Source organism: Lissotriton helveticus, chromosome 6, assembly GCF_964261635.1.
Source record: "Lissotriton helveticus chromosome 6, aLisHel1.1, whole genome shotgun sequence".
In the NCBI taxonomy this organism is placed as follows: Eukaryota; Metazoa; Chordata; class Amphibia; order Caudata; family Salamandridae; genus Lissotriton; species Lissotriton helveticus.
This window is the reverse complement of record NC_136067.1, coordinates 603,626,734-603,653,018: the sequence shown is the minus strand read 5'-3', so window position 1 is coordinate 603,653,018 and position 26,285 is coordinate 603,626,734. Positions and strand designations below refer to the sequence as shown.

At 41.9% G+C, this 26,285-nt stretch overlaps 1 protein-coding gene across 1 annotated transcript in view; it reads left to right on the top strand.

Annotated features, from left to right (window-relative positions):
* The window catches only part of LOC144762795 (CD109 antigen-like), a 628,126-nt gene that overhangs the window by 213,557 nt on the left and 388,284 nt on the right, over positions 1-26,285 (top strand). The window contains exon 4 of the mRNA XM_078648065.1: positions 23,098-23,328. Within this exon, the coding sequence (XP_078504191.1) occupies positions 23,098-23,328 (231 nt within the window). The remainder of the gene's footprint in view (positions 1-23,097; positions 23,329-26,285) is intronic.

Here is a 26,285-nt window from a genome sequence, read left to right as displayed (position 1 = left end):
GTCATCAGGATTGGTAGCCATTGGGGACAACACAATGCATGCGGCGTTACAGATCCAAGCAAAGTATCAACATCCATTGGCAGGACTGATGGGAGTGTCAGACAGACACGCATTCTTCTCCACATAGCAGGCATCGTGGAACAGGTAAGATGCAATTGCCAGATTGGTCGGAATGATAGAAACCATGTGGTATTCAGATCTCTTAAATGAGCCAAGCCCAGAATCTGTATCATGCGCTCACAACACTTCATTGCCAGGAGAGTGTTCTCTAAGGTAATCTGGGTGTCGCTGGTGACTGGACTTGCCATATCGGAGCGGAAGGAACAAAAATAGTATTCCTGCTACGAGTGCCAAAATGAGAGGCAGGCTGCCAAACACAGAGTGCACGAAGTTTGGAAATATGCTGAGGATTGCTTCAAACGGTGCTAACAGTCCTGAAAAAATGGTCTTAAATACATGTACAATACCACTGGTATCAGACATTTTTAAGATACATCCCAACATTTCTGCAAAATGTATAGGGCAGTTTGTCGATAAGAGGGCATGTATCTCTGCAGAAGACCTTGCAACTTGTAGTTCATACATCTCTTTGGACGAGGTCAGTGTTTTTTGTAAAAGAATGGCTTTCATTCTGCTTAAAGTATCAATTTGCATTGAAGAGATGTTCAGTGAACGCCATAATGGCGACTCCCCGTCTGTCTTAGTTTTAGGTAACAATACTTGCATACAGCAAGTGACCCTGGCTGAAACAGTTACGAGATAGGCTATTCCTGGCAACATTCCACAGCAGCTGTCATCATTTAACATAATATAGCTTCCATTAGAAAGCTGCCTAAAAATTGGATCTATCACTGCAGCTGGAGAGCCTTGCAGGTGGCAGGATAAGTTGGTTGAGGAACCATCGCAGGCCCGCGTAAGTTAAAACCCTGACATAAAAGTGTACCGCTCAGTGCGCTCTTTCAATCTGTACCACTAAAAAATACTAATTTTCCCCCACTCCAACATCTGTGTGTATATGGTAATTCCCAGGTTGACTTGATGTATTCTCTACCCAACCTTTCATATACGCCAGCTGGTATATGTTTCAAACAATATTGAAAATGAAAAACTGTGACAGGCAGAGTGATTGTCCCGTGTATTAGCCATTTTGTTGCAGGTGTTTCTGAAACAGTTAATGGTAATCTTTCCAGTTTCTCAATGCTCAGCGGCGTATAGTTTGCTCCTCTTTGTGCCAAAGTGATTTGTTTATCTGTAAGGTTAAATACAGAAAACAATGATGTGGTGTTGATTAGACGCCATGGCACATATCCAGAACGGAGATTTTGTAATGTCCAGCCTTAATCATTATAGAACACAATTGTGACTGTCCATGCTGTAGCATGAGCAAGTCCTGTTCCATTATGTCTATGGCAGAGGATAATATGCTGTCCAAAGAATAAATTCTCGATGACAGAGTCATTAACCCATTGTCAACTACATAGAGAGATTTCTCTAGATTAGTACGATCAATTTCTCGTATTCGTTCTGCAGTCTCTGCTTGTGTTGCTTTCCAAGCTTCATTGTAAATGGCATATATACCAGCATATATAAAACGTTTATGAAGCTGTTTAGTAGGTCCTTGTAAGAAGTCCCTTAAATCAACACCATCTTTAAGTAAAGATAAGTGTTGTTTTACCTCTGTTAGTGCGGACTTTTGTAGCCAATCAAGGCACCGTTTTCCTACACCATATGTTGTTACTATCCCTGGATATTGTCTCTGGACCTATCTTGGATCTGGCCTGGTGTATGTGAACCTTTGTGTCTTGTTCAGCAATCTATCTTGACAGTTGTTTGTGTCTGTGGGCCACATTAACAATTTCTTCCAATCAGGATCAGTTCTGTTTTTAAGTAAAAACTTTTTTACGTTGACCACCCCTTCTGTAGTGTTTTTACTATCATGTGTAGGTGTAGGTATGGACGGTTTGTTCAAATCCTTTATCTTAGCTAGGCCAAGACAGGATGTCTGTTGGACAGTGTCGTTCGAAAACATTATTTGTTCACGGATAATACAGGCTCAAAATAAAGCTTCTATTCCCTGCACCTGCCAGTCTTGTGTGCCCCAGACACTTTTTGTCTCAATGTTGTCTCTCCAAAAGTCAAAACCTAACGAGGACCGCTGAGCATAAAAGGCCGCAGAATAAATTTGCTTAATATTAGTCAACATACTTTTCATTCCTGTCTTTTTAACATTTTTAAAGTAAAATGTTTTTTAGATTTGAGACATTAAAACCTGAGAAGTATGGACATTTTTCATAGAATGCTTTTGAGCTAACCTTTAGCGGCGTTGGACAATGTTCCCATCGATTAAAAGTATAAACATTTCTAGGGTTTTACAGATTTGTGCAAATAATAATGACCATAGTGATTATAACAGTACATTCGTTCATAATCCGATGAACCTCTCTGCGCCACAGTCCCAGCTTGCTGGAAACAGGCAAAACTGCTACCACTCCTTAAGAAAAATGGCCTAGATCCAAAAACTCCCGCTAACTTCCGGCCCATTTCTTTACTGCCAGGTCTAACAAAGATATGCGAAAAAGCTGCATTTTCACAGTTGGACCGATTCGTAGAAAACTCTCAAGCTCTCCACCCTGCGCAATCAGGCTTTAGAGCTGCTTTCAGCACAGAGACGGCCCTAGTTGAGGTCTCTGAGGCTATTCGTGAGTGCTTAGACGGAGGTGGCAGAGCGGCGCTGATTTTATTGGACCTCTCTGCCGCCTTCGATACGGTCCCTCACTCCCTCCTACTTACCAGACTAGCAGATATAGGCATAACTGGCCCTGCCCTCGGATGGCTAAGATCTTTCTTAGATGACAGGTCCCAGCAAGTGTGGATGCCGCCTTTCTCTTCCTCTCCCAAAAAACTCTCAACTGGCGTACCTCAGGGCTCCACCTTAAGCCCCCTGCTTTTTAATGTCTATATGACCCCCCTTATCTATCTTGCGGAACAGCTAGGGGCCAAAATTATGGCCTACGCCGATGATACCCAGCTCTTGTTTACATGGCCCAAAAACAACCTGGACACAACGAGAGTCCAATTCTGCTTATCATCGGTCTTCCGCTGGCTGGCCTTGGCTCAACTTAAGTGTAATGAGAGCAAATCTGAGATTCTGCTGTACGGCTCCTTCCCAGATAATTTCTATGATTCTCTCTGGCCCACCGATTTTCCCAGCCCCAAATCCACAGGTGGACCTGCAAAAAACCTAGGAATCTGGTTTAGCAATAATCTCAGATTTGAAGATCACCTGAAAAAACTCACCGGAATCTGCTTCTCCACTCTCAAAACTCTACGCAGATTCCTTCCTCTGCTTCCGCGATCAGCTAAGGAGACGGTCATTCGCGCTCTGATATTATCCAGATTGGATTACGCGAATGCTCTCTACTGCGGACTCCCAGCCTATCTGATCCACCGCCTCCAAGTCATCCAAAACACTGCGGTTCGCCTGCTGTTTAACATCCCCAGAAGATCTAGCGTCCGCCAACCACTCCGAGACCTTCACTGGCTTCCAGTGGCTCAAAGGATCTTATTCAAGATCCTTGTGTTAGCATACCGAGCACTCCACCTAACAGGCCCAACCTATTTGAGAAAAAGATTCTCTCTTTATGCCCCCAACCGCCCTCTCAGATCAAGCAATCTTCATCAAATGACTGTACCAAAGTTCAAATATAGCAGGCTTGGTGGACAATCCATTTCTGTCAGAGCAGCGAGAGCTTGGAATACCCTGCCTCTGCAACTGAGAACAGCCCCTACCATCATGGCTTTCAGGAAAGGCCTAAAAACCTACCTCTTCAACACCAATGCCTAATAGCTGTCCCTCTTTTGCATTTACTGTGATCTGTCCCCTTCTTTTCTCTTCGCGCCAGGATACTATACTATTTAGTAGCAGAGCGCGTTATAAAAGCCTCTATAATAATAATAATAATAATAATAATAATAATAATAATAATAATAATAACCTTTTAAGTATTCATGTTTTGTAAATTTTGCAGACATCTCTAAGTCTGACATCATATTATTAACAGTATCAAAGTCCCAATCATCAGAAAATGTGCTGGGTGAAACAAAGTCACTCAAGGAAACCTTGAATTGGTGTAGAATCTTCAACAGCTCTGCAGGACCAAAGATGTCATAATCAGTTCTGTCCCAAGCTATACCACCAGGTATAGGAACGACTGCAATGTTCACTAATGTCAAGTCTCTTTGTTCACAATGAGATGATTTGTGTGGCTTGAGCGGCTAGTTGATGTTCTTACTTACTGTGTCCTTTTTACTATATCTTGCATTTATCAGCATTCCCAAACTTAATACAAGAATTAGCCAAATAAGGAGTAAGAGTACGCCTAGCACAATCCAAAGTTCAACCCATGGTAAAACCAGATACGTTTTTTCAAGTTGATGAAAAAGTTCTGTTGCTTGTTCTTTAAAAGTTGTATTTGCTGGCGTCGTTTCGGGCTCACTGGGATTCTCAGAAAACATATCAGAGTTAATGAAATAGCCAGATGCAGTTCTGTCAATTGTAGGTATTGCATCAGGATAACTTGAAATCACTGGAGCTACTGGATCCCTTGTCATATTAGTATAGTCAGATGCTACATCATTTTAGACAGGAGTTTCTTGATGAACTGTTATTTGGGCCTCAAGAGACACAAGTTCCATGGGGTTATTGCTTAGTCCTTCTTTTCGCACTGCAGATTCTTTAAAGATGATGAGTCTCTCAGTTTGAACCTCTTGGATAGTAGCCAGATTTGGTTGTCTGCTACATCTTTGGAGTCCACTTGGCCTACCACTTATGATTAGCCACATGATGTGGTTTGACCAGGTCGATAGATACAAACTTGTTCTCCTTTCTTCCAGCAAGGGGCGGCATTAACACTCTTCTTGATCTGTGGATTGCTAGTACAGGTACTGGTTGTCTGTAAGAAGGCCCAAATTCCTTCTTATCCACGATCTTTTCTCTGACTAGATCTCCAATCTTTGCAATCCAGACAGGCCTTGCTGGGACGGGTGGTTCCCCTTCAGTGATCGTTGGCTTCTGCAATGTGTTGCTTTGACTTTTTCTTGTTTTATTTAAAACCTGCCAGACAGCCAAAAGGTCTTTGATATCAAAAGGTTTTTGTTCTATCACTGAAGTGTGACGATCAAGGTCCTGGACAATCATTCTAGTACCAAAAAGGATTTAATATGGAGTGATTCCAACCAGAGAACTTCTTGGCAGATTATTTAGACTACGTTGGACACTTATTAGATGTTTGACCCACCCGTCACCCGAGCCTAACACCCTAGCTGTTATAGATTGCTTTATGTCCCGTTATAGATTGCTTTATGTCCCGTTTTTTTCTCTCCACTACAGAATTTCCCTCAGGATGGAATGGACTAGAATACTGCAATGCAACGCCCAGATTGGCCATGGCCTCCTTGTAAGCTTTGGAGCTAAACGCAGGACCCTGGTCACAATGTAGCGTGCCGACTGCGTATGTGCCGATAAAGACTCGCAAATTTTTATAACAGTTCGGGCGTCAGCCGAGCACTGAGAACACATCCAAATGAATCTTGTCCTAATTGTTGTGGGACCGCATTTGTCCATAGTGACGTCTGCGTGTAGATAGTTTAATGCTGTCTAACAAAGGTGTCTGTGCTTGGCTGGCTACTTTGTAGTCAGGTATCTGGCGGCGGTCTTTGCTGCGATTTCTGTTGCAGTCATGACAATTAATTGCAAATTCATGAACGTGGGCATTCATCCCTGGCCACCAGTATGTCTCCTTTCATTCAAGTATAGATTTAGAGATCCCTTGATGTATCATACTCTCTCCCAAATGTGCTTTGTGTATCGAAGCTACTCTACGTTTCCTGTTTGGAATCACGCTATCCCCCACTCCAGGGATTCGAGCAAAAGAAACGGAGTTGGCATCAATTATGTATGAATATTCAAGTGGATATTTTTGAGGTAACGCTGCACCGCTGCCTTTGCTTGTGGCATTGACAGCTACCATTATTTTGCTGTCTATTTTCGTTTTCGAACTAGTGATTACAGCTACGGAAGCCGTTTGCACAGCTGCCTTCGCGGCTTCATCAGCCAATGAATTCCCTGCAATGTGAACGCCATCACGTTGATGACTCAGTGTATAGATCACGTGAGTCTTTTGTAGTTCTTTCTGTAATTGAACTACTTGTTCCCAAAGCAACTTATGCTTGATTGTGCCACCTTTTGCATCTTTGAAACCATTTTGAATCCAGTTCTGCAAGTATTTGTTGAAAGATTGAACACAGTAATAGGAATCGCACACTATGAGTGTGGGGAATTTGCGATCAGTATTTTCAAGTGCCATCTTGAATGCTTGAAGTTCAGCTCGCTGAGCTGTACAAGCTCCAAGAGATTGTGTTTTTGTCACCATAGGTCGGATTTAGCATCGCGCCAGTGACCTTTAACGATCACGCACGCAGCACTATAAGCTTGTTTACCCCCAATTGCGGGCTGTGCTTATCCGTCTGTATAAATTATACATTTGTACTGTTCTAGAGGCAGAATCTAAGTGGGCAGAGGACATTCTTGTTCGTATTGTAGAAATTCTTGAGTTTTTAAATAAGGGTCAAAAACGTATTCAACGTCTGTTGCAGCAAGAGAATTAACCATTGTATCCATCTTGGATGTAAAGCCGTTGCATTCAGAATGCTTGCTTTTGTCACTGCCTCTAAGGCAGGTACAGGAGTAACAACCATTATGCACTTACCCTGTGCGAGGGCTCTCTCTTTTGCTACTGCAGTTTGAACCGCTGTCAGAATTTTTTCTGTAGAGGTGAATTTCATTTCAGCTTGTGTGTACAAGTGTGATTTATAAGCAATTGGTGCTTTCTCCCCTTCATTAAAGGTTAAGTACGTGAATCTGCATCTTCCTGGGATGATTCGGATGACAAGATTGCGTAAGTTTAAGCGTGTCTGTAAATGTGTTGTTGCTATCATGTCTATTTGCATTGAACGCAAAATTTCGGTGTGTTTTTTAGTACAATTAACTGCTTTGAAAACAGGTTTGATTAATTTGTAGAGAGGTTTAACCTTTTCTGCATAATTTAGAATGTATGTTGTTCCGAAATTTAGGAAACCTAGAATTGACTATAAGTTTTTCAGCGTTTTTGGAGGTTGGAGCAGCGCACACTTTTCTAAAAAGTTGTCTGCCAGGTTTTTGCCTTCACTTGATAACTCGTATCCTAGAAAAAGGAAGTTGAGGTGGGCAATTCTTGATTTCTTAAAGTTGAATTTATACCCATCAGAGGCGAATCCAAGTATAATGGTATTCACTATGTTCAAGTGCCTGTCCAAGTCATCGTCTGTTAGATAGATGTCATCGACATCAGATAATGCCTCATCATCATACATTTGTAGTAACTCTGTTACTCTAGCTGAAAATAACCCCAGACTATTCTTGAATCCCTGGGGGAGACGACAGAAGTGACGTTTTGTCCCCATAATTGAGAAAGCGGTCAAGAACCTGCTTTCAGGTGCAATGTTTTGACAGAAGAAATGGTTAGAAATATCTAATGTGGTTTTATATTTTTTACGCACAATGTTATTCATTAGTGCTGCACTGTGTTCATTTTGTACTGCAAAAGTTTTGCAACAAGAGTTTAAATGTCTGTAATCCAAAACTAGACGATATGTATTGTATGGTTTGGAGACAGGAAACAAAGGCTTGTTCTGACGAGGTGCATGTTTCAATCACCCCTTGGTATTCAAGTTGATCTAATATCTCCCTGACCTGTTTTTTAGCTCCTTGCATAACTGGATACTGCCTCTGTGCAGTTGGTTGAGATTTTAGCTGGATTTTATGGTTCGGCGAATCCTCATCCCATCCTACATGATTTTTATATAATGTTGGAGCCTGGGCTACAGCCCATTTTCTGGCATAGGTGTATTTTAAATGAATTGGAATGTGATTGGAGAAGGCTGGCCTAATTATGTCCTCGGCATATGAGCACTCCCTGACAAATTGTGGTGGCCAGTCTTTTTGAGCTAGAAGAATATCATAACCCTTAGAGAGCTTCTCCCAAAAGAGTGCTCTTATTTTCCTAGTTATATCCCCTCCATCCGGAGCGTTACTTCATACAACTTATGGGGTACACTAACACTGGTATCAGCTTTTTCAACTTGGATGTACTCATTCAAGTCCACTGTCTCCAGATGATCCTTCAAGATCTTGCGAGCTATGGTGACTTCTGCTGCGCTGTCCAGCATTGTCTGGGCCCACTCCCGTTCTTGAGCTGTGTCCTCAAGATCCTCTGCATGTCTGGTTTTTAGACCTTCTACCTTCTTTTTTCTGAATTGGCTTTTCTTATTTTTTGGAACGTGTTGATCGTCCTTGGACTTCACGCGTTCTTCTTTGTGTTCTGACCGTCCTATTCTTTCCGATTTCTGTCAGGAAGTCTGAAAGGTACGAGAGGAACGTGTATCAGTATCTTGATATCTATCAGGTTGTATCTCTTTTCAGAGGGCTCCTTTTGAGGAGACCTTCCTCGGGATTGAGAATGCTTCTCTTTAGAAGTTTGTTGAGTATTGTCCCACTTCGTTTTAGGAACAGTGAGTGTGTTTTTAATAAAAACCTTTTCTGGACTTTCAGTTAGTTGGGGTTTAACTGGTTTCCCACCCAAACCATCTCTACCTAGTTCTTCATAGGATTTTTCAATTATTCTGGCCAGTTCATATGGTTGCTCAGTTACATCAAATTCTCTTAATTTTTGGCGGATCGCCACAGATGCTGCCTCACCTTTAATATTAGCTAGTATTATAGCTGAGACCTGTTTGAAATCTCTCAGTAGTTTCATACCCAGATTTAAAGCAGGCTCTGCCCCGTATTCATTTTGAATCTGTTTCAGGACATCTGGTATTACCGCCATAGAAGGAACACCATGTGTTTTTGTGTAGATTGCAGCAAAGACTGTACCCCAAGTGTCATAGTCCTCCAGGTGCGGTGCGATCCCTATTGGTAAACAGATTGTTAAAATCCTGTGTTTCTCATAAGGGTTGGTATCGGGATATACTGCCTCTATTTGAGTAATTTTTTGAGCTATCCAGAATGGAATTTGTTCCCTTTTTGCGGGCAATTTACCAATGACTGATTGTATAGTCTGTGGTGTGATTTTATTTGTGTTCCCCTGGTACGGGGTTTGTTGTGGAATCCTTATAGGAGGTTGGACTGTTAGAGTCCGCATGACATATTGAACCAATTGTCTATGGATTTTGATTAGTTGTTTTAGTTGAACGAATAGTTCCGCATCCGTCATTTCTTCAATGTCAGGATGTGGTGTATAGCTTGCTAGTACCGGCCATGTTGCTCCTGGTCTACCTAGTGGACCGAGCCTGGTAATGTGATTTTGATGTTGTAGGGCGCCTTTAAACCAGAGCGTATGCTCTTGGTATGTTAGTGGAATTTCAACATCCTCGAAAGGAGTGTATTCCGTTGGATGTTCCTCTACTTTGTAGAAGTGAAACACATGTGATACTGGATTTGCTTCAGGGAATAAAATCCTTGGATAGAATACCTCTGTCTGCCGATATACACGTGCCTCTATGACAAAAATGACCCTACCACCTCTTGGTGATAGGCCATTTGTTATAAGCTTTATAGTGATGGTTTTCCTTAAGTTTTCTGGATGAATATAGCATCCGGGTCGTCTTGTTGGAAACCTGTAACGTCTAAGCCCGGTTGGGTTGCAGCTGCTGCAGCTCCACCGGTCCCGTTTTCAGTCATTTTGTTGGCTGAAAGTTTGCAGAGCAAGTTTTAAGGAAACAAAGATAAGGTGCACAATATTTTGCAACACTGTATCCTTCAACGTTGAACAAACCAAAAACTAATACAGAGGATTTTCGTCCTACTCAGTTATAGAGGATATTTTATCCTTTTACTCACTCCAGACGTCTTTTGGAGTATTTTACGGGAAAAAGGAGTCACTGTGAAAAGCATGACTGAGTTACTTTAGTATCTTGCATTAAATTAGTGCCTTACCAAACGTTGCACGTCATGTTGTGTAGTTCCTATATTCCCAATAGGCTCTGCGCATTGGAATAGTATATCCTATAGATTTGACGTAGGACTTATGTCGACTAGGTCTCTATCGAATATACTAAACATAATAGTGAGTGCCAGCTAGCTCAGAGGTCACTAGAAACTTTCTCGAATTCACAAGAAGGGATTCGTTTCTGACAACCGCATAGAGGTGCAGAGAAAATAGAGAGACGGGCGCTTTCAATAAAAGGATTTATTGAGCAGTCTTCTTTCTCATGCAAGTAAAGTGAACTGCTACAATCGTAATGCAGGCTGCAAAGTATAATGCGTACAGTGAGAATAGAATTATAAAATAATACTGTAAAAGCATTGTATGGTTTCTAGACCATATAAAATTAAATACATAAATAACAATGGCTAAAAGTACTCAACTGGTGCTTCTAAAATACGCCTACCCCTATGTACCTAACCTAAGTCTAGTACGCGGGAGGGAGTGATTATTTGTGTAGCATAGTTTTGGTTTTCTTTGCCAAGAATCTATCCAAGATTTCTCTTAGGGTCTAATCAGCTCCATACCTTAGTTTAGAATGAAGGAGGTCTGGTATCTCTGTCTCGGGACTCTATTTCCCAACAACCCGCGAGGGGAGCTTGGAAACACTGGAGCTGGATTCTCAGCGAGAGAAAGGGCAGCTTCTCGATCAGTGGGTCAGCTTCCTTCAGCACTTGCTGTAGCGAGCTGCGTCGGGCAAGTAGATAGTCGGGCTGCTCCAAACCACCATGTCTTGCTAGAGCAAGTGAAGGTATATTTATGCCTTGAAGGTGCCTAGTTTGACGTACAGTCGGGCATAATAACGTCAGTAAAGAACCCCAAGGGAATAGTAGTTCTTTGTAAACTCCATGAGTTCTTGGACAAATCAATATTCAAGCAAGGGGGGGTCCCTAACTGCTTAAGCCGATGTTCCAAGAAATCGTTGTGACGTTTTGGTACAGGTGGAAGTAGCCATGCCTGTATTTGGACTGCATGGGCTATGTCTAAATAAGGGTATGATTTCTATGCCTATATTAGGGCAACATGAATTGTACCTATATAAGGGCATGAATTGGGAAAATTTGCTCGGATCCTAAAACGTCATACAACACCCCTTTAAATATTCACTAGGTCCTCCGCTTTTCAATGATCTGCAGGAGCATTTGATCAGGTAATTTTACTCCAGGGCACAGATTGTTGGACATTTCTGGCTGTATAAAACGTAGTCACTTTCCACAACAATATTATTAGACCTGAATTCCTTGGTGTGGTTTCCTCAAACTTTTTGCCTTCAGTCCTCCTGTTTTTGCTGACTTCAATTTTTGATGGCCGTAGGATTTTGCACACTTTACCACTGCTGACCAGTGCTAAAGTGCTTTGGCTCTTTCCCTAAAACAGGGTAATATTGACATATTCACAATTGGCATATTTAATTTACTTATAATTCCCTAGGACAGTGCACTACATGTGTTCAGGGCCTGTAGATTAAATGCTAACAGAGGGCCTGCAGCACTGATTGTGCCACCCACTCATGTGGCCTTTGAATATGCATCAGGTCAGCCATTGCAAAGCCTGTGTGAGCAGTTTAAACTGCTGTGTCGACCTGGCAGTATGATCCAATTGCCAGTCCCAAAACTTTCCTTTCTATTACATATAAGCAGTGGTTAATTTGTAAAAAAATAATTGCTGGGGCTTGCGTCAGGAGGCAGATTGCACCAGCCCATTTCTCCTGTTAGTGCGGCCTAAAAGCGAACCAACTACTAACCATGAAAGTGGGGAGACGATGTGGTGTTATGGCCAGAGCTTCCAACTTTGGAGCTGGGGAACCAGGTTCAAGTCTCGGTGTCGGTTCAAACATCCTGTGATTCTGGGCAAGTCACTTAGCCTCCTCGTGCCTACCATAAATGAATGGGAAATGCGCCAGTGTTGATAATTAAGTGCTGGTGCTGAGCAACCGAAACCACCAACTCAAATTAAGCACTGCACATAAGTCACCCCTAGTGTAGGCCTTGGACATCCCCAAGGTCAAGATGCAGTGTATTTAAAACGCTGGACATGTGCTTTCAAGTTTTGCATGTCCTGGTAGTGAAAAACACTTAAATGTGTTTTTCACTACTGCAAGGCCTACCTCTCCTATAGGTAAACATTGGGATTACTTTATTACATCTTATAAGTGTAATTCACAATCTGGAAGAGATAAACCTTATGAGGAATTCTGATTTTAAGTTGTTAATTCTGAAAATGCCACTTTTAGAAAGTTGGCATTTTCTTACGTTATTGACGGTGGATGATAAAATATCATCACCTAACCAAGCGCACAGCTTTGTGTTGATTTTCCACTATTCACGTTTGTTCAAAAGATGCTACAATGCTTAATTTGCTTGACAATTATCTCTTTCTATTTCGTTTCTGTATCATTTATTTGATACTTTAATTGATTCTTTTAAGCTTTATGCTTTTGTATTGTTATTATTTCTTTGCATAACAACCTTCTTATTTGTTGCTAATACACAATGATTAACATGTAAATTACTGTTCATGCACAATCAATACATAGTGAACGGGGATTGCTGTTTTAATTGGCCCGATGCATTTCAGGACCGATGTCCCTTCCTCAGGGGCCACTGTGAAAAGTAACAAAAACATTGTGTCATTTCTATTATTTACATACATTGTAATTCACAAAAACCATCTTTTTTTGGCTAAGCCACTGCAATTATGAGTCAATCACCGAGTTGTACAGTGCTTATTCATTTGATCACTAGTGATCCAAATGCAAACATTTAAAACCATCTTTAACTCTCATATACATCTATCCAATGTTACTACATATTCAAATTAAAGAACCTATGTTTATAGGTTTGTGTTCTGGATCCTCTTTAATAGTTGTAACCAAGATGTGATGTAGGAATCTATACTCTCTAATATTCCTGTGACGTAGAAGGAGGTAAATATCACTCTGAATCTGTTTAGTAGTCACCAAACGAAGTATCACGGACTGTAATGATATTGTGAATTTAGTGAAAAAATATATCGTAGGGTTAAGCAAAAAAAGCGACGGTACCTTAATGGAGATGTCCGTTAAAGGCACACATGAAGATCTTTATGCAACCGTGTTCTACAGAGGGAACGTTATATCAATGTTAATGCGTTGTCTACCACGTTAGAACATACTGAAGTTTGGTTAAACAGTCATGTATATGAAAAAAAATTAATGGACCTATGGATACTATATGGATACTATGCCAGGATGAAGCACTGTTGTGCTGCTACAAGGACTTCTACTCTGATGGAATTCTACACTGCTGGACTCCTGCTTTGCTGTTCTGACCTGCTACTTTCTGCCCTCTTGCCTGGGTGTGGGAAGGACTGGACCTGCATCTCTCTAACCCGGAACCCAGAGGGACTCCAAGGGCTAGTTGGATGGCCTCATGATCTGTAGTCTGGGGGCCATAAAATACTTCCAACTCACCTGCATCTACAGTAGGACTCTGCTATCTGTGAGCCTTGCCTGCCAAGTGGTCCAGTCCTGGACCCTTGGAAGTGGGCCTAACAGTGCTGCTCCATCAGAATCCATACATCGCCATTGACGCAGAGCTCCAAATCAGCACTCCACCACTGTGGACACATCGCTGCCTTTACAAGGATCTACACCAATGCATCAACCCCACTGCGAATGCATCGTCTCCATTGCATGGCTCATAACTGATGCATCACCTTTGCTGTGTAGACCGTCGTCGATGCATCATTTTGCCTGCACCCCACATCTCATCTTTGACATCAATGCATTAAGGTACATTTCAGCGGACCAAGCCTGGTCCCTATATCTGGCCTGTGCTCCATCGTGGTTGGCCGGAGGTTTTGACCTTTCCCCTGTCCAGAGCAACCAGATAACCCCAGTTGGCACTTTTTGATTTCAAGGGTTAAGTTACAGTTTAATCTTTAAAAAAATCATAACTCCAGTTCTATCAATTGGATTTTTTTTCTTTTTGGTCTTGTTTTATTTATTAAATGAAGCTCTAATTTTCTAGCCAGGTGTGGTATCTTTTTGTGTGGCGTTTTCACAGTGTTAATATTTGAAGTGCTGCACAAATACTTTACACATTGCCTCTTAAATTAAGCCTGACTGCTCTGTGCCAAACTCACAAGGGGGGGGGGGGGAGCAAAGGTTAACTTAGGGTGTGATTGTGACTTACCCTGACTAGGATTGTTGTTCCTGCTTGGACAGGGTGCTTACCTCTACCAACCAGAAACCCAATTTATAAAAATCGTTTCAAGTGAGATTTTCTTTTCATCGCCTTAGGCCTCGGCACCAGATTCAATACTGGTCCTCAACATAGGTGCCTCCTCACTGGCCTATTTAGTTACTGTGCCAGTTCTTTGACATGTGTCTTTCCTGTGGTTGGTAGTGACAGGTCCTGGAAAGAATAACATGATTACAAATAACTTTATTTGTTTGTTTGATAAAAACAATTACCGATACAATAAAACAATCAGCCTAGATCTGTGAATACAATACAGATGTATGTAATTATTTATCACACTTTTAAAATCTCTGATGTAAAACATAATTCAAATTTAAAGGGATGCTGAACCCACAGTTTTTACAAAAAGTTAAAACTGTGTCAATCAAGATTCACATACTGCCACTGCTATTTTGCTTTGTATCATCCCCATAAACTTTACAGGCCTATTCACCAACAGCTTATCAAGTACATTAGAAGAATTCTGAAAGACCTCTTGGCAAGTCTAGAACCATATCGTAAGAAGAGGGATTTACAAACTCCTTTCGCTCCTCTTAGAGGGATGGTCAACAACAAAAAATGTGAGTCGGTCCTTGTCGCACCTAACCAACACAGCCTGCATCTTTTGGAATAGGGTTTGAGTTCCCATGATTGCTCAAGCTTCAATGTATTAAAAAATCATAATCGGAGTGCACACTTTCCTATTGGAAGCAAAGTATAGCCTAGATGAGCATGTGGGATGTACTACTTGGATTACTTATATGCACCTTTTCTTTTCTATGTAGTCAGTTTTCTGAAAAGCAAATTTTGCTTATAGATCTATCTTGACTTTTGTTTAAATGAATTTAGAGGTTACCTCCTCTAAGATGCTTTTCATATTAAGAGCACATAACCCTCTAGAGAGATTTGCATCCCATACACTGTTTTTGTTTGTGCTTAAATTCTGGATCTCTTGCCAAAGCATTGCTTTGAGGGAGACAATTTGGCTAGTCAATAACAAAAGTAAAAGTGAAAACGCAAGCATCTTGACCCAATGATTGCAATAATAAATGAAATTCCAGATGAATGAGCACCTGGGAAGAATAGTTGGACAGATGAAATCACACCATCTTTTAAGCATATCACTATGAAATTCATCCCATGAAGGCTTTACAACTGTATGTGAAACAAGACATACATTTTGCCTAAATTACTCCTAAGGGAGGTTTAAAAGAAGCTCAGAAAGGTCGTTAGATAATTACAGCATCATAAATGTGAGAGTATTAGCCTTTAGTTTAAAAGAGGGGAAATGAGAGAGGTGATTACTTCCTATCAATGAACAAACCTCCCAAATTCTAATATGATGCAGTTCCATATAATGTTCTGTTATGTTTTGGTATGTTATTCAGATTTGTGGAGCATACTATCACCCAGGAGGGTATCTTGGCACTGAGCAGGTGTGAGTCTAGCCACACCTTGGGCCTAGTAGAAAAACTTGAAAAGCCAGGTCTTCAGCTTCTTGCAGAATTCAAGAAGTGAGAATGAGGCTCTTATGTGTTGTGGCAGGTTGTTCCATGCTTTAGGAGCAATGTAGGAAAAGGCTTGACTGCTGAATTTAGTTTTCTTTATGCATGGGATTTGTGCAAGTAGGAGCTCGAATGTACAGAGGGGTCTGGAAGGTTTGTGAAAGCAGATGCGATTGTTGAGGCATGCTGGTCCAATGTTGTGTAGTGCTTTGAAAGTGTGGGTTCGGAATTTGAATAGTGCTCATTTGTGAATGGGGAGCCAGTGGAGCTACTTCAAGTGTGGTGTGATGTGAGTGTGACATGGGAGGTTAAGAGTTATTCTGTCAGCGGAATTCTGAATGGTCTGTAGCCTCCTGGTGAGTTTTCTCTTGTTTCCAGCATATGTGTTCCTGTAGTCCAACTTGCTTATGACCAGGGCATGCAGGGCAGTTTTCTGGGTGCTGATTGGGAATCCTTTGATAATCTGCCTCGGCATCTTAAGGGTAAGGGTAAGTAAGTGCATACACAGAGGTTATATGTTGAGTTTCATGGTCGTACGTTGGGTTGTGTGGAATCTATTATTTTTTCCCCTCCCTTATGCTCCGCTCTGTGTGTGGCTACACCAGGGCGTATTGTAAGCAGGCCCTATGATGAAGCATGTCACATACTTCGGTATGTGAGTGAGGGCAGTTTTTTCAAATAGATGAGTTTGTCTGCTTTGTTATAAGTTTTGTCTTCTGCTCTCCACCCCCTCTGAGAACCTTTGGGGGCTCGGTGGTAGAGTGTAACTGTTTGGCCCTCTCCCCTCTTATGTGTTAAGTTGAAGGGTAAGGAAGGACAGGGTGGTGCCGACATTGACTTGGGCCATCATGTCATGTTTGCTGTTGATGATGAACTCAAGGGTCTTGGCATGGGTGGTGGTGATGAATGCCAGTTCTAGCTCTCTTGGCCACCAGGTAGAGTCCCACGGTGAGGTGCTGTTCCTGAAGACGACAATTTTGGTCTTGTCAGTGATCAGCTTATACAGTTGGTCTTCATCTAGTGGCTGATTCCAGTCATGCAGGCATTGAACTTGATCTGGGTACTAGGGGTATTTTCCATGAGGGAGAGAATGAGTTGCGTGTCGTCGGCATAGAAGAGCATGTTGATATTAGGAAACAGGATTATACTGGCTAGATGGATCATGCATGCGTTGAAGAGGGTTGGACTCAGCAAAAATTTGCAGATGAGGTCAGGGGTGCTCTAGGTGTGCGTTGGCAGAATGACTGTCTGGGTCCTTCATGTCAGGAAGAAACAGATTAATTAAAGTGTGTGTCCTTGGATTCCAATGTCATGTAGGCAGTGGATGAGTATGCGGTAGGAGACTGTGTCAAATGTTGCAGAGGGATACAGGCGGATGAGGGCCACTGTCTCCTTGTCCAGGGTCATGCAGATGTCATCTGTCAAATTATACCCTATTTCATCTGGTGGTGTTTATCACTCAATGGATATGTATGCAATATCTCTTCAGCCTGTCCATATTCCAAACCAGAAAAAAACCTCAATATTTGTCGGAACACAAGAAAGAAATAGGAATTTACTACAGTCATGTGTGATGTACCAGGTTAAACAGTGGGCTAACTGATTATGCCACGGAATTTGAGGAACCCACAGACTATCATAAATATAAGTCCTGAAGAAGTTCCGATTTCTGTACCATAAAACTGCATGTTAATACCACAGTCCAACATACCAATACCTCTAATCATTGTGAAGAATGAGACAAATATTCATGCTAAACCCCCATCTTTCTTTGAGTTTTTGGCATCTTACACCCAACAATGGAAGCCTTCTTCCCCTTCTCTGCCGAATCTGTTAGGTCACAAAGAGTACACTAGAAAAGAATTTCTGTGCTACAAATATCAAGATGAGGATCTTTGTGGATGAAGGCAATTTGGCAAAATCGATAAAATTATTTAGAGTGTAGTAGATACAGTGCTTTCTTACATTGACAAAGATAGGAGGCAAGTCAATGTCATGGCTCAAAATCCAACCAAGTTATTCAGCTCTCCTTGTATATAATTGGTAAAGGGGGTACCTGTTGGACCACGGAGAAAGATTTTTAATGAGAGCTCTGACTAACTTTCCAAAAGGTCCAAACTATCTGATTTACAAAGGTAAATTAGTTTGTGTGAAGAATCCCTGGTTCACCATTGATAGTTTGCTTGGCCATGCATTAAGACTTACCTTAGAAAACATGTGGTAAGTGCAACAAGCACCCAAAGGAAATATACAGATAAGAAGTTAAGAACCTAATTACACTAGATCATAGTTTTTAAGGAACCTGTAACAAAATCTAGTATGTGAATTATCAGTAAAAAAACACAAACACTTGCCCTGGGAAAGGGCTTATACCAAATCCAAAATCTATAAAGGAATCTCCATGCTGTTCACCAGGTCCAATGCAAAAAGAACAATTGATGGACAGAATGTAGAACAATGTCATACATTCACCCGAGTACAGAGATCTGGACCTAAATCTATAGTTTTTTGCTGCCCATGCCATTCCAGTTTGGACCCAGCCATATGCAAATCAGTCTTGACCCTGTGCCCAATGGGAACAGTCAAGCCTGAACAGCCAGCCCATGTCCTCCCTGGACTGGAAACAAGCATCCGAAGACTGGTTTAGGGCTTTCAGCCCTCATCAGCCAGGATAGCTTGACACCAGTGGCATGGAGAGCACGAGACCCACGTCTGGGCATACCTGTCCCACTCGGGGTGACAAATGCAAAAAGGACAATTGATGGACAGAATGCAGAACAATGTCATACATTCACCCCACTACAGAGATCTGGGCCTACATTCATTGTTGTTTTGCTCACCATGCCATTCTAGTCTGGACCCAGTCATATGCAAATCAGTCTTGACCCTGCGCCCAATGGGAACAGTCCAGCCCGTAATGCTAGGACAGGTCCTCCCTGGACTGTAAACGAGCATCCTAGTACCAGTTTTGGGCTTTCAGCCCTCATCAGCCTGGATAGCTTGACTCCAGTGGCATGGAGAGCACCGGACCCACGTCTGGGCATACCCGACCCACTCGGTGTGACAAATGCAACAAGAACAATTGATGGACAGAATACAGAAAAATGTCATACATTCACCAGAGTACAGAGATCTGGGCCTAAATCCATTTGTTTTTTTCTCACCATGCCATTCCAGTTTGTACCCAGTCATATGCTAATCAGTCTTGACCCTGCACCCAATGGAAACAGTCCATCCCAAACTGCCAGGTCAGGTCCTCCCTGGACTGGAAACAAGCTTCCAAGGACCAGTTTCCGATTTCCAGCCCTCATCAGCCAGGATATCTTGACTCCAGTGGCATGGAGAGCACGTGACCAAGTCTGGGCATACCCCTCTCACTCGGGGTGACAAATGCAAAAAGAACAACTGATGGACAGAATGCAAAATAATGTTATACATTCACCCCAGTACTGAGATCTGGGCCTAAATCATCACATTTTTGCTCACCATGCCATTCCAGTCTTAACCCAGATGTATGCAAATCAGCGCCCAAAAGGGAACAGTGAAGCCCAAACTGCCAGGATTCCCTAAGTGGGATGGGTATGCCCAGACATGGGTTTCTTGTTCTCTCTGCCACAGGATTCAAGCTAGCCTGGCCGATGAAGCGTGAAATACCCTGAATCCGGTCCCAGGATGCTTGTTTTCGGTCCAGGGAGGACCTGATTTGGCAGTTTGGTCTGGACGGTTCCCATGAGGCACAGGGTCAAGACTGATTTGCATATGGATGTGTCCAAACTGGGGTGGCCTAGTGAGCAAAAGAACAATGGATTTAACCCAGATCTCTTGACTAGGAGAGAATCTTTGAATCATTCAGCATTCTGTCCATCATTTGTTGCAGTTACACTTTTTGCCCTAAGTGGGATGGGTATGCCCAGACGTGGGTCCCTTGCTCACTGTGCCACTGGATTCAAGCTAGCCTGGCTTTTGAAGGGTGACATACCCTAAAAACCAGGTCCAAGGATGCTTGTTTACGGTCCAGGGAGGACCTGGCTTGGCAGTTTGGTCTGGACTGTTCCCATGAGGCACAGGGTTAAGATTGATTTGCAAATGGCTGGGGCCAAACTGGGGTGGCATAGTAGGCAAAAGAACAATGGATTTAACCTAGATCTCTTGACTGGGGCATAATGTTTGAATCATTCAGCATTCCGTCCATTATTTGTTGCAGTTACACTTTTTGCCCTAAGTGGGATGGGTATGCCCAGAGGCGGGTCCCTTGCTCACTGTGCCACTGGATTCAAGCTAGCCTGCCTGTTAAGGGTGACATACACTGAAACCAGTCCCAGGATGCTTGTTTCCGGTCCATGGAGGACCTGGCTGGGCAGTTCGGTCTGGACTGTTCCCATGAGGCACAGGGTCAAGACTGATTTGCATATGGTTGGGTCCAAACGAGAGTGGCGTAGTGGGCAAAAGAACAATGGATTTAACCTAGATATCTTGACTCAAGGAGAATGTTTGAATCATTCAGCATTCCGTCCATCATTTGTTGCAGTTACACTTTTCTCCCTAAGTGGAATGGGTATGCCCAGACGTGGGTCCCTTGCTCACTGTGCCACTGAATTCAAGCTAGCCTGGCTGATTAAGGACGACATCCCTGGAAACTAGTCCCAGGATGCTTGTTTCTGGTCCAGGGAGGACCTGGCTTGGCCATTCGGTCTGGACTATTTCCAAGAGGCACAGGGTCCAGACTGATTTGCATATGGCTGGGTCTAAACTGGGGTGGCGTAGTGGGCAAAAGAACGATGGAATTAACCCAGATCTCTTGACTGGGGGAGAATGTTTGAACCATTCAGCATTCCACCCATCATTTGTTGCAGTTACACTGTTCATCAGGACCATGGTAAGGTAAGGTAAGGTAAGGTAATGACTTTATTGCATGATTAATTAAAACCTTCGCAAACAAGTAAAACATTAGTTCACAAGATACAACTTCTCCTTTAAAAGATGTTAAAAGATTACAAATATGTTGTAGTTCAATAAAATTACAAAGGAGTAAACATTTATAAGTAAAATAGTTCTTCTTGTTAACAAAGATAAATCAGCATAGGGCTTGTTCTCGTTGGCGGATCCACACCAAGAAATTATATTTGTGGAGAGAACGAGTCAATGAGCTCAAAGCCAGGCCGTACTGACTGCTGGGAGCTTGGCAACCAGGGAGGTATTCATAGGACTTAATCAAAGCACTAGTGGAGACAGTTGTTGACCTTGACTCACAAGTACGCTAACGTAGGATAAAGAACGATGACTTGGGGGTCTTCCCGGCTTAGTTTAGCGTTCACTTCCCTCATAAACCGAACAAGACTGCAGGAAAGACGGATATTGCTGCCCTCAAAACAGGCCTTTACCGCTTCCCTACAGGATCGAACCTGACTTACAATCAGGAGCTGTTTGAGAAACTGTCTCCTTTACGCTCTCAAGCCGTTGCAGATGCATAGTAGATGTATTATGTCTTCGTTTAAATTTCCACACAGTCTGCAGCAGTTGGTGGAGGTTGTGCGTTTCCATGTAGGAAGATGGGGCTTTGCTGGTAGGATTCCCAACCTCAAATGAAGGAGCATGGCACTCACAGACAGAAAGAGGGAGGAACAGAGGAAACAGGGAGATGGAGGTTATAGAGGGAGGGATTAGGAGGAGGGAGAGAGCGAACAGATGGAGGGAGAGAGATGGCAGTGTGAGTGAGGCAGGAAGGGAGGGAAGGAGAGCGCGGGCAGATTGCGGGAGAGGGGCAGACAAAAGCACACACAGATGGACAGACAAACACAAATGGACAGAGACACACATGCAGACACATTCAGAGATGGACACACATACAGATGGAGAGAGACATACAGGTGGGAGAGGTGTGCAGACAGACAGACACAAAGGCAGAGAGATGCACTTATAGGGAGATGCATATACACAGGAGAGAGCTAGAGACAGGCAGACATTTTAAGGGCCTGATTACGAGTTTGGTGGTCCTGGCCGCAATGCCAGCGCCCCGCTCCAGGCCCGCCAAACTTGACCACCGACCACCCATCAGATTACGAGTAATCTCATGGTCTGGCGGGTGGTGTTTTGGCGTTTCCATGTCGGTGCCTATTTAAAAGGCACAGCAATGGGAACGCCAAAGCCCTTTCCTGCATGGCATGAAATTTAAAGTCGATGCCTTGCAGGAAAGGGGGTGACAGCATGCAGTGGGGCGCAACATGTTCCCCCATGCGGGCATCCCTTGACCCCGAGGCAACAGGGGGTCCTGTAGGGCTCCTAATATGGTTGGCCGTGCCGCAGCAGCACCACCAGCATATTAGGGCCTTTGAACACCTTGCCACCGCAGCTGGATCCATGATCCCCGTCTGTTGCGGCAGTCCTGTGATGGTTCCCCAGCTGTATTCATAATACAGCAGGTGAACCGCCAATCTGGCAGTCCAGGGACCCCCACCACTGGTTCCGCGAGCCTAATTAGGTCATTAGTCAAGCCTCACTGCAAACCATATTGCTTTTTAGGATGATCATGGAGGTTATGTATATTCTTCTATAAGATCTTTCATTTTGTTTTGCTACTCCTCATAGAGTCATGAGCATTTTCTTTGAATTCATAAATAAGCCTAAGCAAAATTTAAATTACAATGGCATCATTTGAGTAATGTTGCATTACACATGTTATGTGCAACACCATTATGCCATCTGGTGTAATTACACTGCTGTTCATGGCAAAATAATTACACAAGAACAATGCGAACAAGTAGAAAGTAAGCGGTTTCTGTTCACAAAAACGTGTGCTTTTTGCAGTTTCTTTTGTGCGAAATGCATTTTTGTGTAATAAATGGATGCGAGGACACATTTTGTGCTAAAATATACTGCTAAATCACATAATTTTCCCGGAATTACACATAATTATACAAAAACAAACAGGCAAAGTGTGCACATTTTGTGCACCCCTATCCATAAACTTCGCCATTCCTTTAAAATTAGAGTGATTGAAAGCGAATAAGCAATTGATCTAGATAAAGTGACTATCTGGCCATGCCTAGCATTTTAGGTCTGTAGTTTCTGGACTTTTGAAAGGAGAGAGGATACAAATTCTTCAACGGATGTAGAATACTCATCAACACCTCGCTGTTTTCAGGATAACACATCTTTTCGCAGTCAAATATATTGTATAGGACTAGTTAACATTGAAGGTTTGTTATTTTAGGTTTTATATATTGGTATTTCACTGTCTAGCCCGTATATATTTTTTATGTTAACATTTGATTTGGTTTTCTTTCTCAGATTACCCAGAATGCAGAAAAGGCTGTATTTGACTTGGTGGTGAATGGATCAGCACAAAATGAACAGCTTTTCACCAATGCATTTAGAATTAACCTTCAACCAAAAAGAACACATTTTTTTATTGAGCTGGGCAAATCCTCATACAAGCCCAGGGAGGCAGTTAAGATTAGAGTTGTCGCACTCTATTCTGATCTAAAGCCTTTTCATGGACAAATACAAGTGTATGTTCGAGTAAGTATGTTTTATTTTTACAAGTTGTTGTGTTCATTCCAAATTTTGTCAAATCTTAGCCCTATTGAATACATTATTCTATATTCTATATTCCGGCTTGGTTTACTCTCCGTAATGATGGAATCCACTCTGACTTCATGAGGAAGTACTTAATCCAGAATACATTTCACCACTGGAATTTTCCTCCTTGCTATCCTTATGGTGTACAAAATTCCACCGGTGACTTCTCTAGGTCTAGTGCTTCCTCAAGTCTGTTGATTTTTCATGATCATCGAACTTTAAATCAGGCCCTAACGTCAATCTTCTAGATCTTTGTGTAGTGTTCTTCTCATATGACGCTGTTTGCAGTTCTATTCATAGTAAGAAAATCCATGTATATATTTATGTGTTCAATCTCAGAGCAGTTTGGTACCCAGTCTGGCCATTTCTGTCTATCATTTGGCCTAATCATGCTACACAGAAGATCTGCGAATCCAGTTTTACTACCAATGTCTTTCGGTAGAATTAATTGGGAAGTAATTAACAAATTTGTATTCTGAAAACATGTAACATTTATTTCTTTTTATTGACAATATCTTGAACATCAGAGCATCACATTTTTTCTGACCTGTCAGTTCTCCTTCCCTTCACTGAGGCTTCTTACTGCTTTTCACTTTGCTCACTTTGTTAGTTAATTAATTGTGTTTTGCCTCTCTCTTCTGTCAATTGGCACCCTCATTTTGTATGAACATGTTCTGTGATCTGTCATTCGGTTTAATGACAACCTAGTGAGAACATAATGCAGTTAAATAACATGAAAACCTCATGCAAAACACTTGCGCTTAAACAGCACTCCAGATACCTATATGACACCTTACTCTACATCCTAAAACCCAGCAGGCATTTTCCAAGGCACTCTTTTTCTGGACTGGTGTATCTAAAATTAAAATCACTGCCCCTTTAAGAACAAATTGTCAAACAAACGTACTACGATTGGGGGTTGGCCAATGTACACTAACCTGTATACGCATGCATACCTTGCATCCATAAGCTGATGCTAAAGAAATAATGACTGCTTAGAAAGGCTGTATTCGAATGAGTACTTACGGAAATGTACACATCTGGGTATTTGTTATTTATGTAGGAGAAAGAGAGTTGCAATTGCAGGCCCAACTGATAAGCTTGTCTGAGTCATGTCATGGGTAAGCAGGATTGTTGTGGAACAGCTCCTCTACTCATCAATAAGGTAAACTGTACTCCAGCCAGTACCATTATGTGGAAGTGCATGCTTAACTCTATGTGATAAATGGAATTGACAGAGGCCTTCTCATGCCAATGATTTTTTTGATTACATACAAAGCTAATACTAGGTAGCCAGTTTGCCCTGATGTAGCGGTAATTTCACAGTAATTTCTCAATGCAAAACATCATTACCTCTTTTTTACCGCTTAAAGGAGATGGACATTTGCGACCGTGTGATCACCATCAGGAGACTTTGCATAAACATGAAAAATCAAATGCAGATAATAGTTAAGGCAATAATGAGAGCTGTGAGTAGTTTAAAAGGGTTTTATTTTCTAGTCAGAAGTAAAGGTTCTCTGACTCTTTATTCATTAGTCAAATATCAATCAGGTTACAGAATTGAAAAATGGGAAAGTAGAATTAATACAGAACATATTATAGATTGCATACAAAGCTCTCCATAAGAAAGATCCATATTTCTAATGAAAAATTAGGCATAAAAGTCAGTTGAGATCTCTTAAAGAGTTCAGGAAACAATAATTCTAGAGTGAGTTTTGCAAGGATAATCAATAATTGGCACAAATCTCCCATAACGAGAAATAAATCTTTTTAAAGCCAGTTAGTCAAAGCATAACACTTAGAGTTTTTGCATCTAAACCTGTCCTTTTCCTCTTCAGATGGTTCTCTCTGTCCTTGCTCTGCCTCTCAGGAGCTGCACATGGCCTCACCTTTCTCTTCTCTCTCTGCAGATCTGAAAAAAACTGTGTGTTCTGCCTCGCGTTCTGCTAAAAAAAATAATGAGCAAAGCCTACACCTCTCAGCTAGCAACCAATATTTCTATCAAATATACACGTGACTTGGTCTTTGCGGCTTGTCCAATAGGAGCTTCAGAACACATCGACACCCCATGGGCTGACGGGACATGTCGTCAATCAGGGGAGTTCTTGTAACACATTTGAGTCTTGTGCTAAATGACTTCACATCTTGAAAACAATTACATTTTCTCCCACAAAAAGTATTAATCATGCGGAAAGAGAGAATACATATTATAATAATCCAGAAAACAATGTGTGATTCGCAGTTTTCTCTCTAGCAATGAAGTCAATAAGGCTTTCTTTAAACAACTGCATGGAGATAAAAGTATGCAACAAGTGAAGGTCTTTTCATGAAAAAAACAGAAACAGGAGGCGTAAATTATAATAAAGGTCTTTTCATGAAAGCTGGGAGGAAAGAGCACATTCAATTTCTTATCTTCAAGGTCAAAGGCCACAGTAAGCTGAGCCTGCCAAAGCAAATTCAGCCTTTCTACACTGTAAAATGCGTGTTACTTCAGCACAAATATATGCTACTTAGAAAGTTCAAAACACATTTTCTAAATTAAATGTACATTCTATAGTGAGGTTAAATCTAAAATAAACACAATCAAGCAACCATGAAGTAAATATTTGAGCATTGTTTTACATGATTTAATTAGACTGAAAGCACCTGGTCAGGCTTTATTCATGTTTTTACTTACACCAAATATCTGCATGCGATTTTTAAAAAGCAGTTTGTGTCTGAAATTCAAACAGAGCAATGCCTAAATCTAGGTGGAATCTGGGCTCCATCAGCCCACATCTCAGGAATTGGAAAATCTCTGTGAAATTAAGTCTCGATACAGCAATTTCTGTTCTGTTGGATGTAAAGAATCCGGATGAACTAAGTGCCTGTTATTCTCCAACTGTCACCCTATTTAG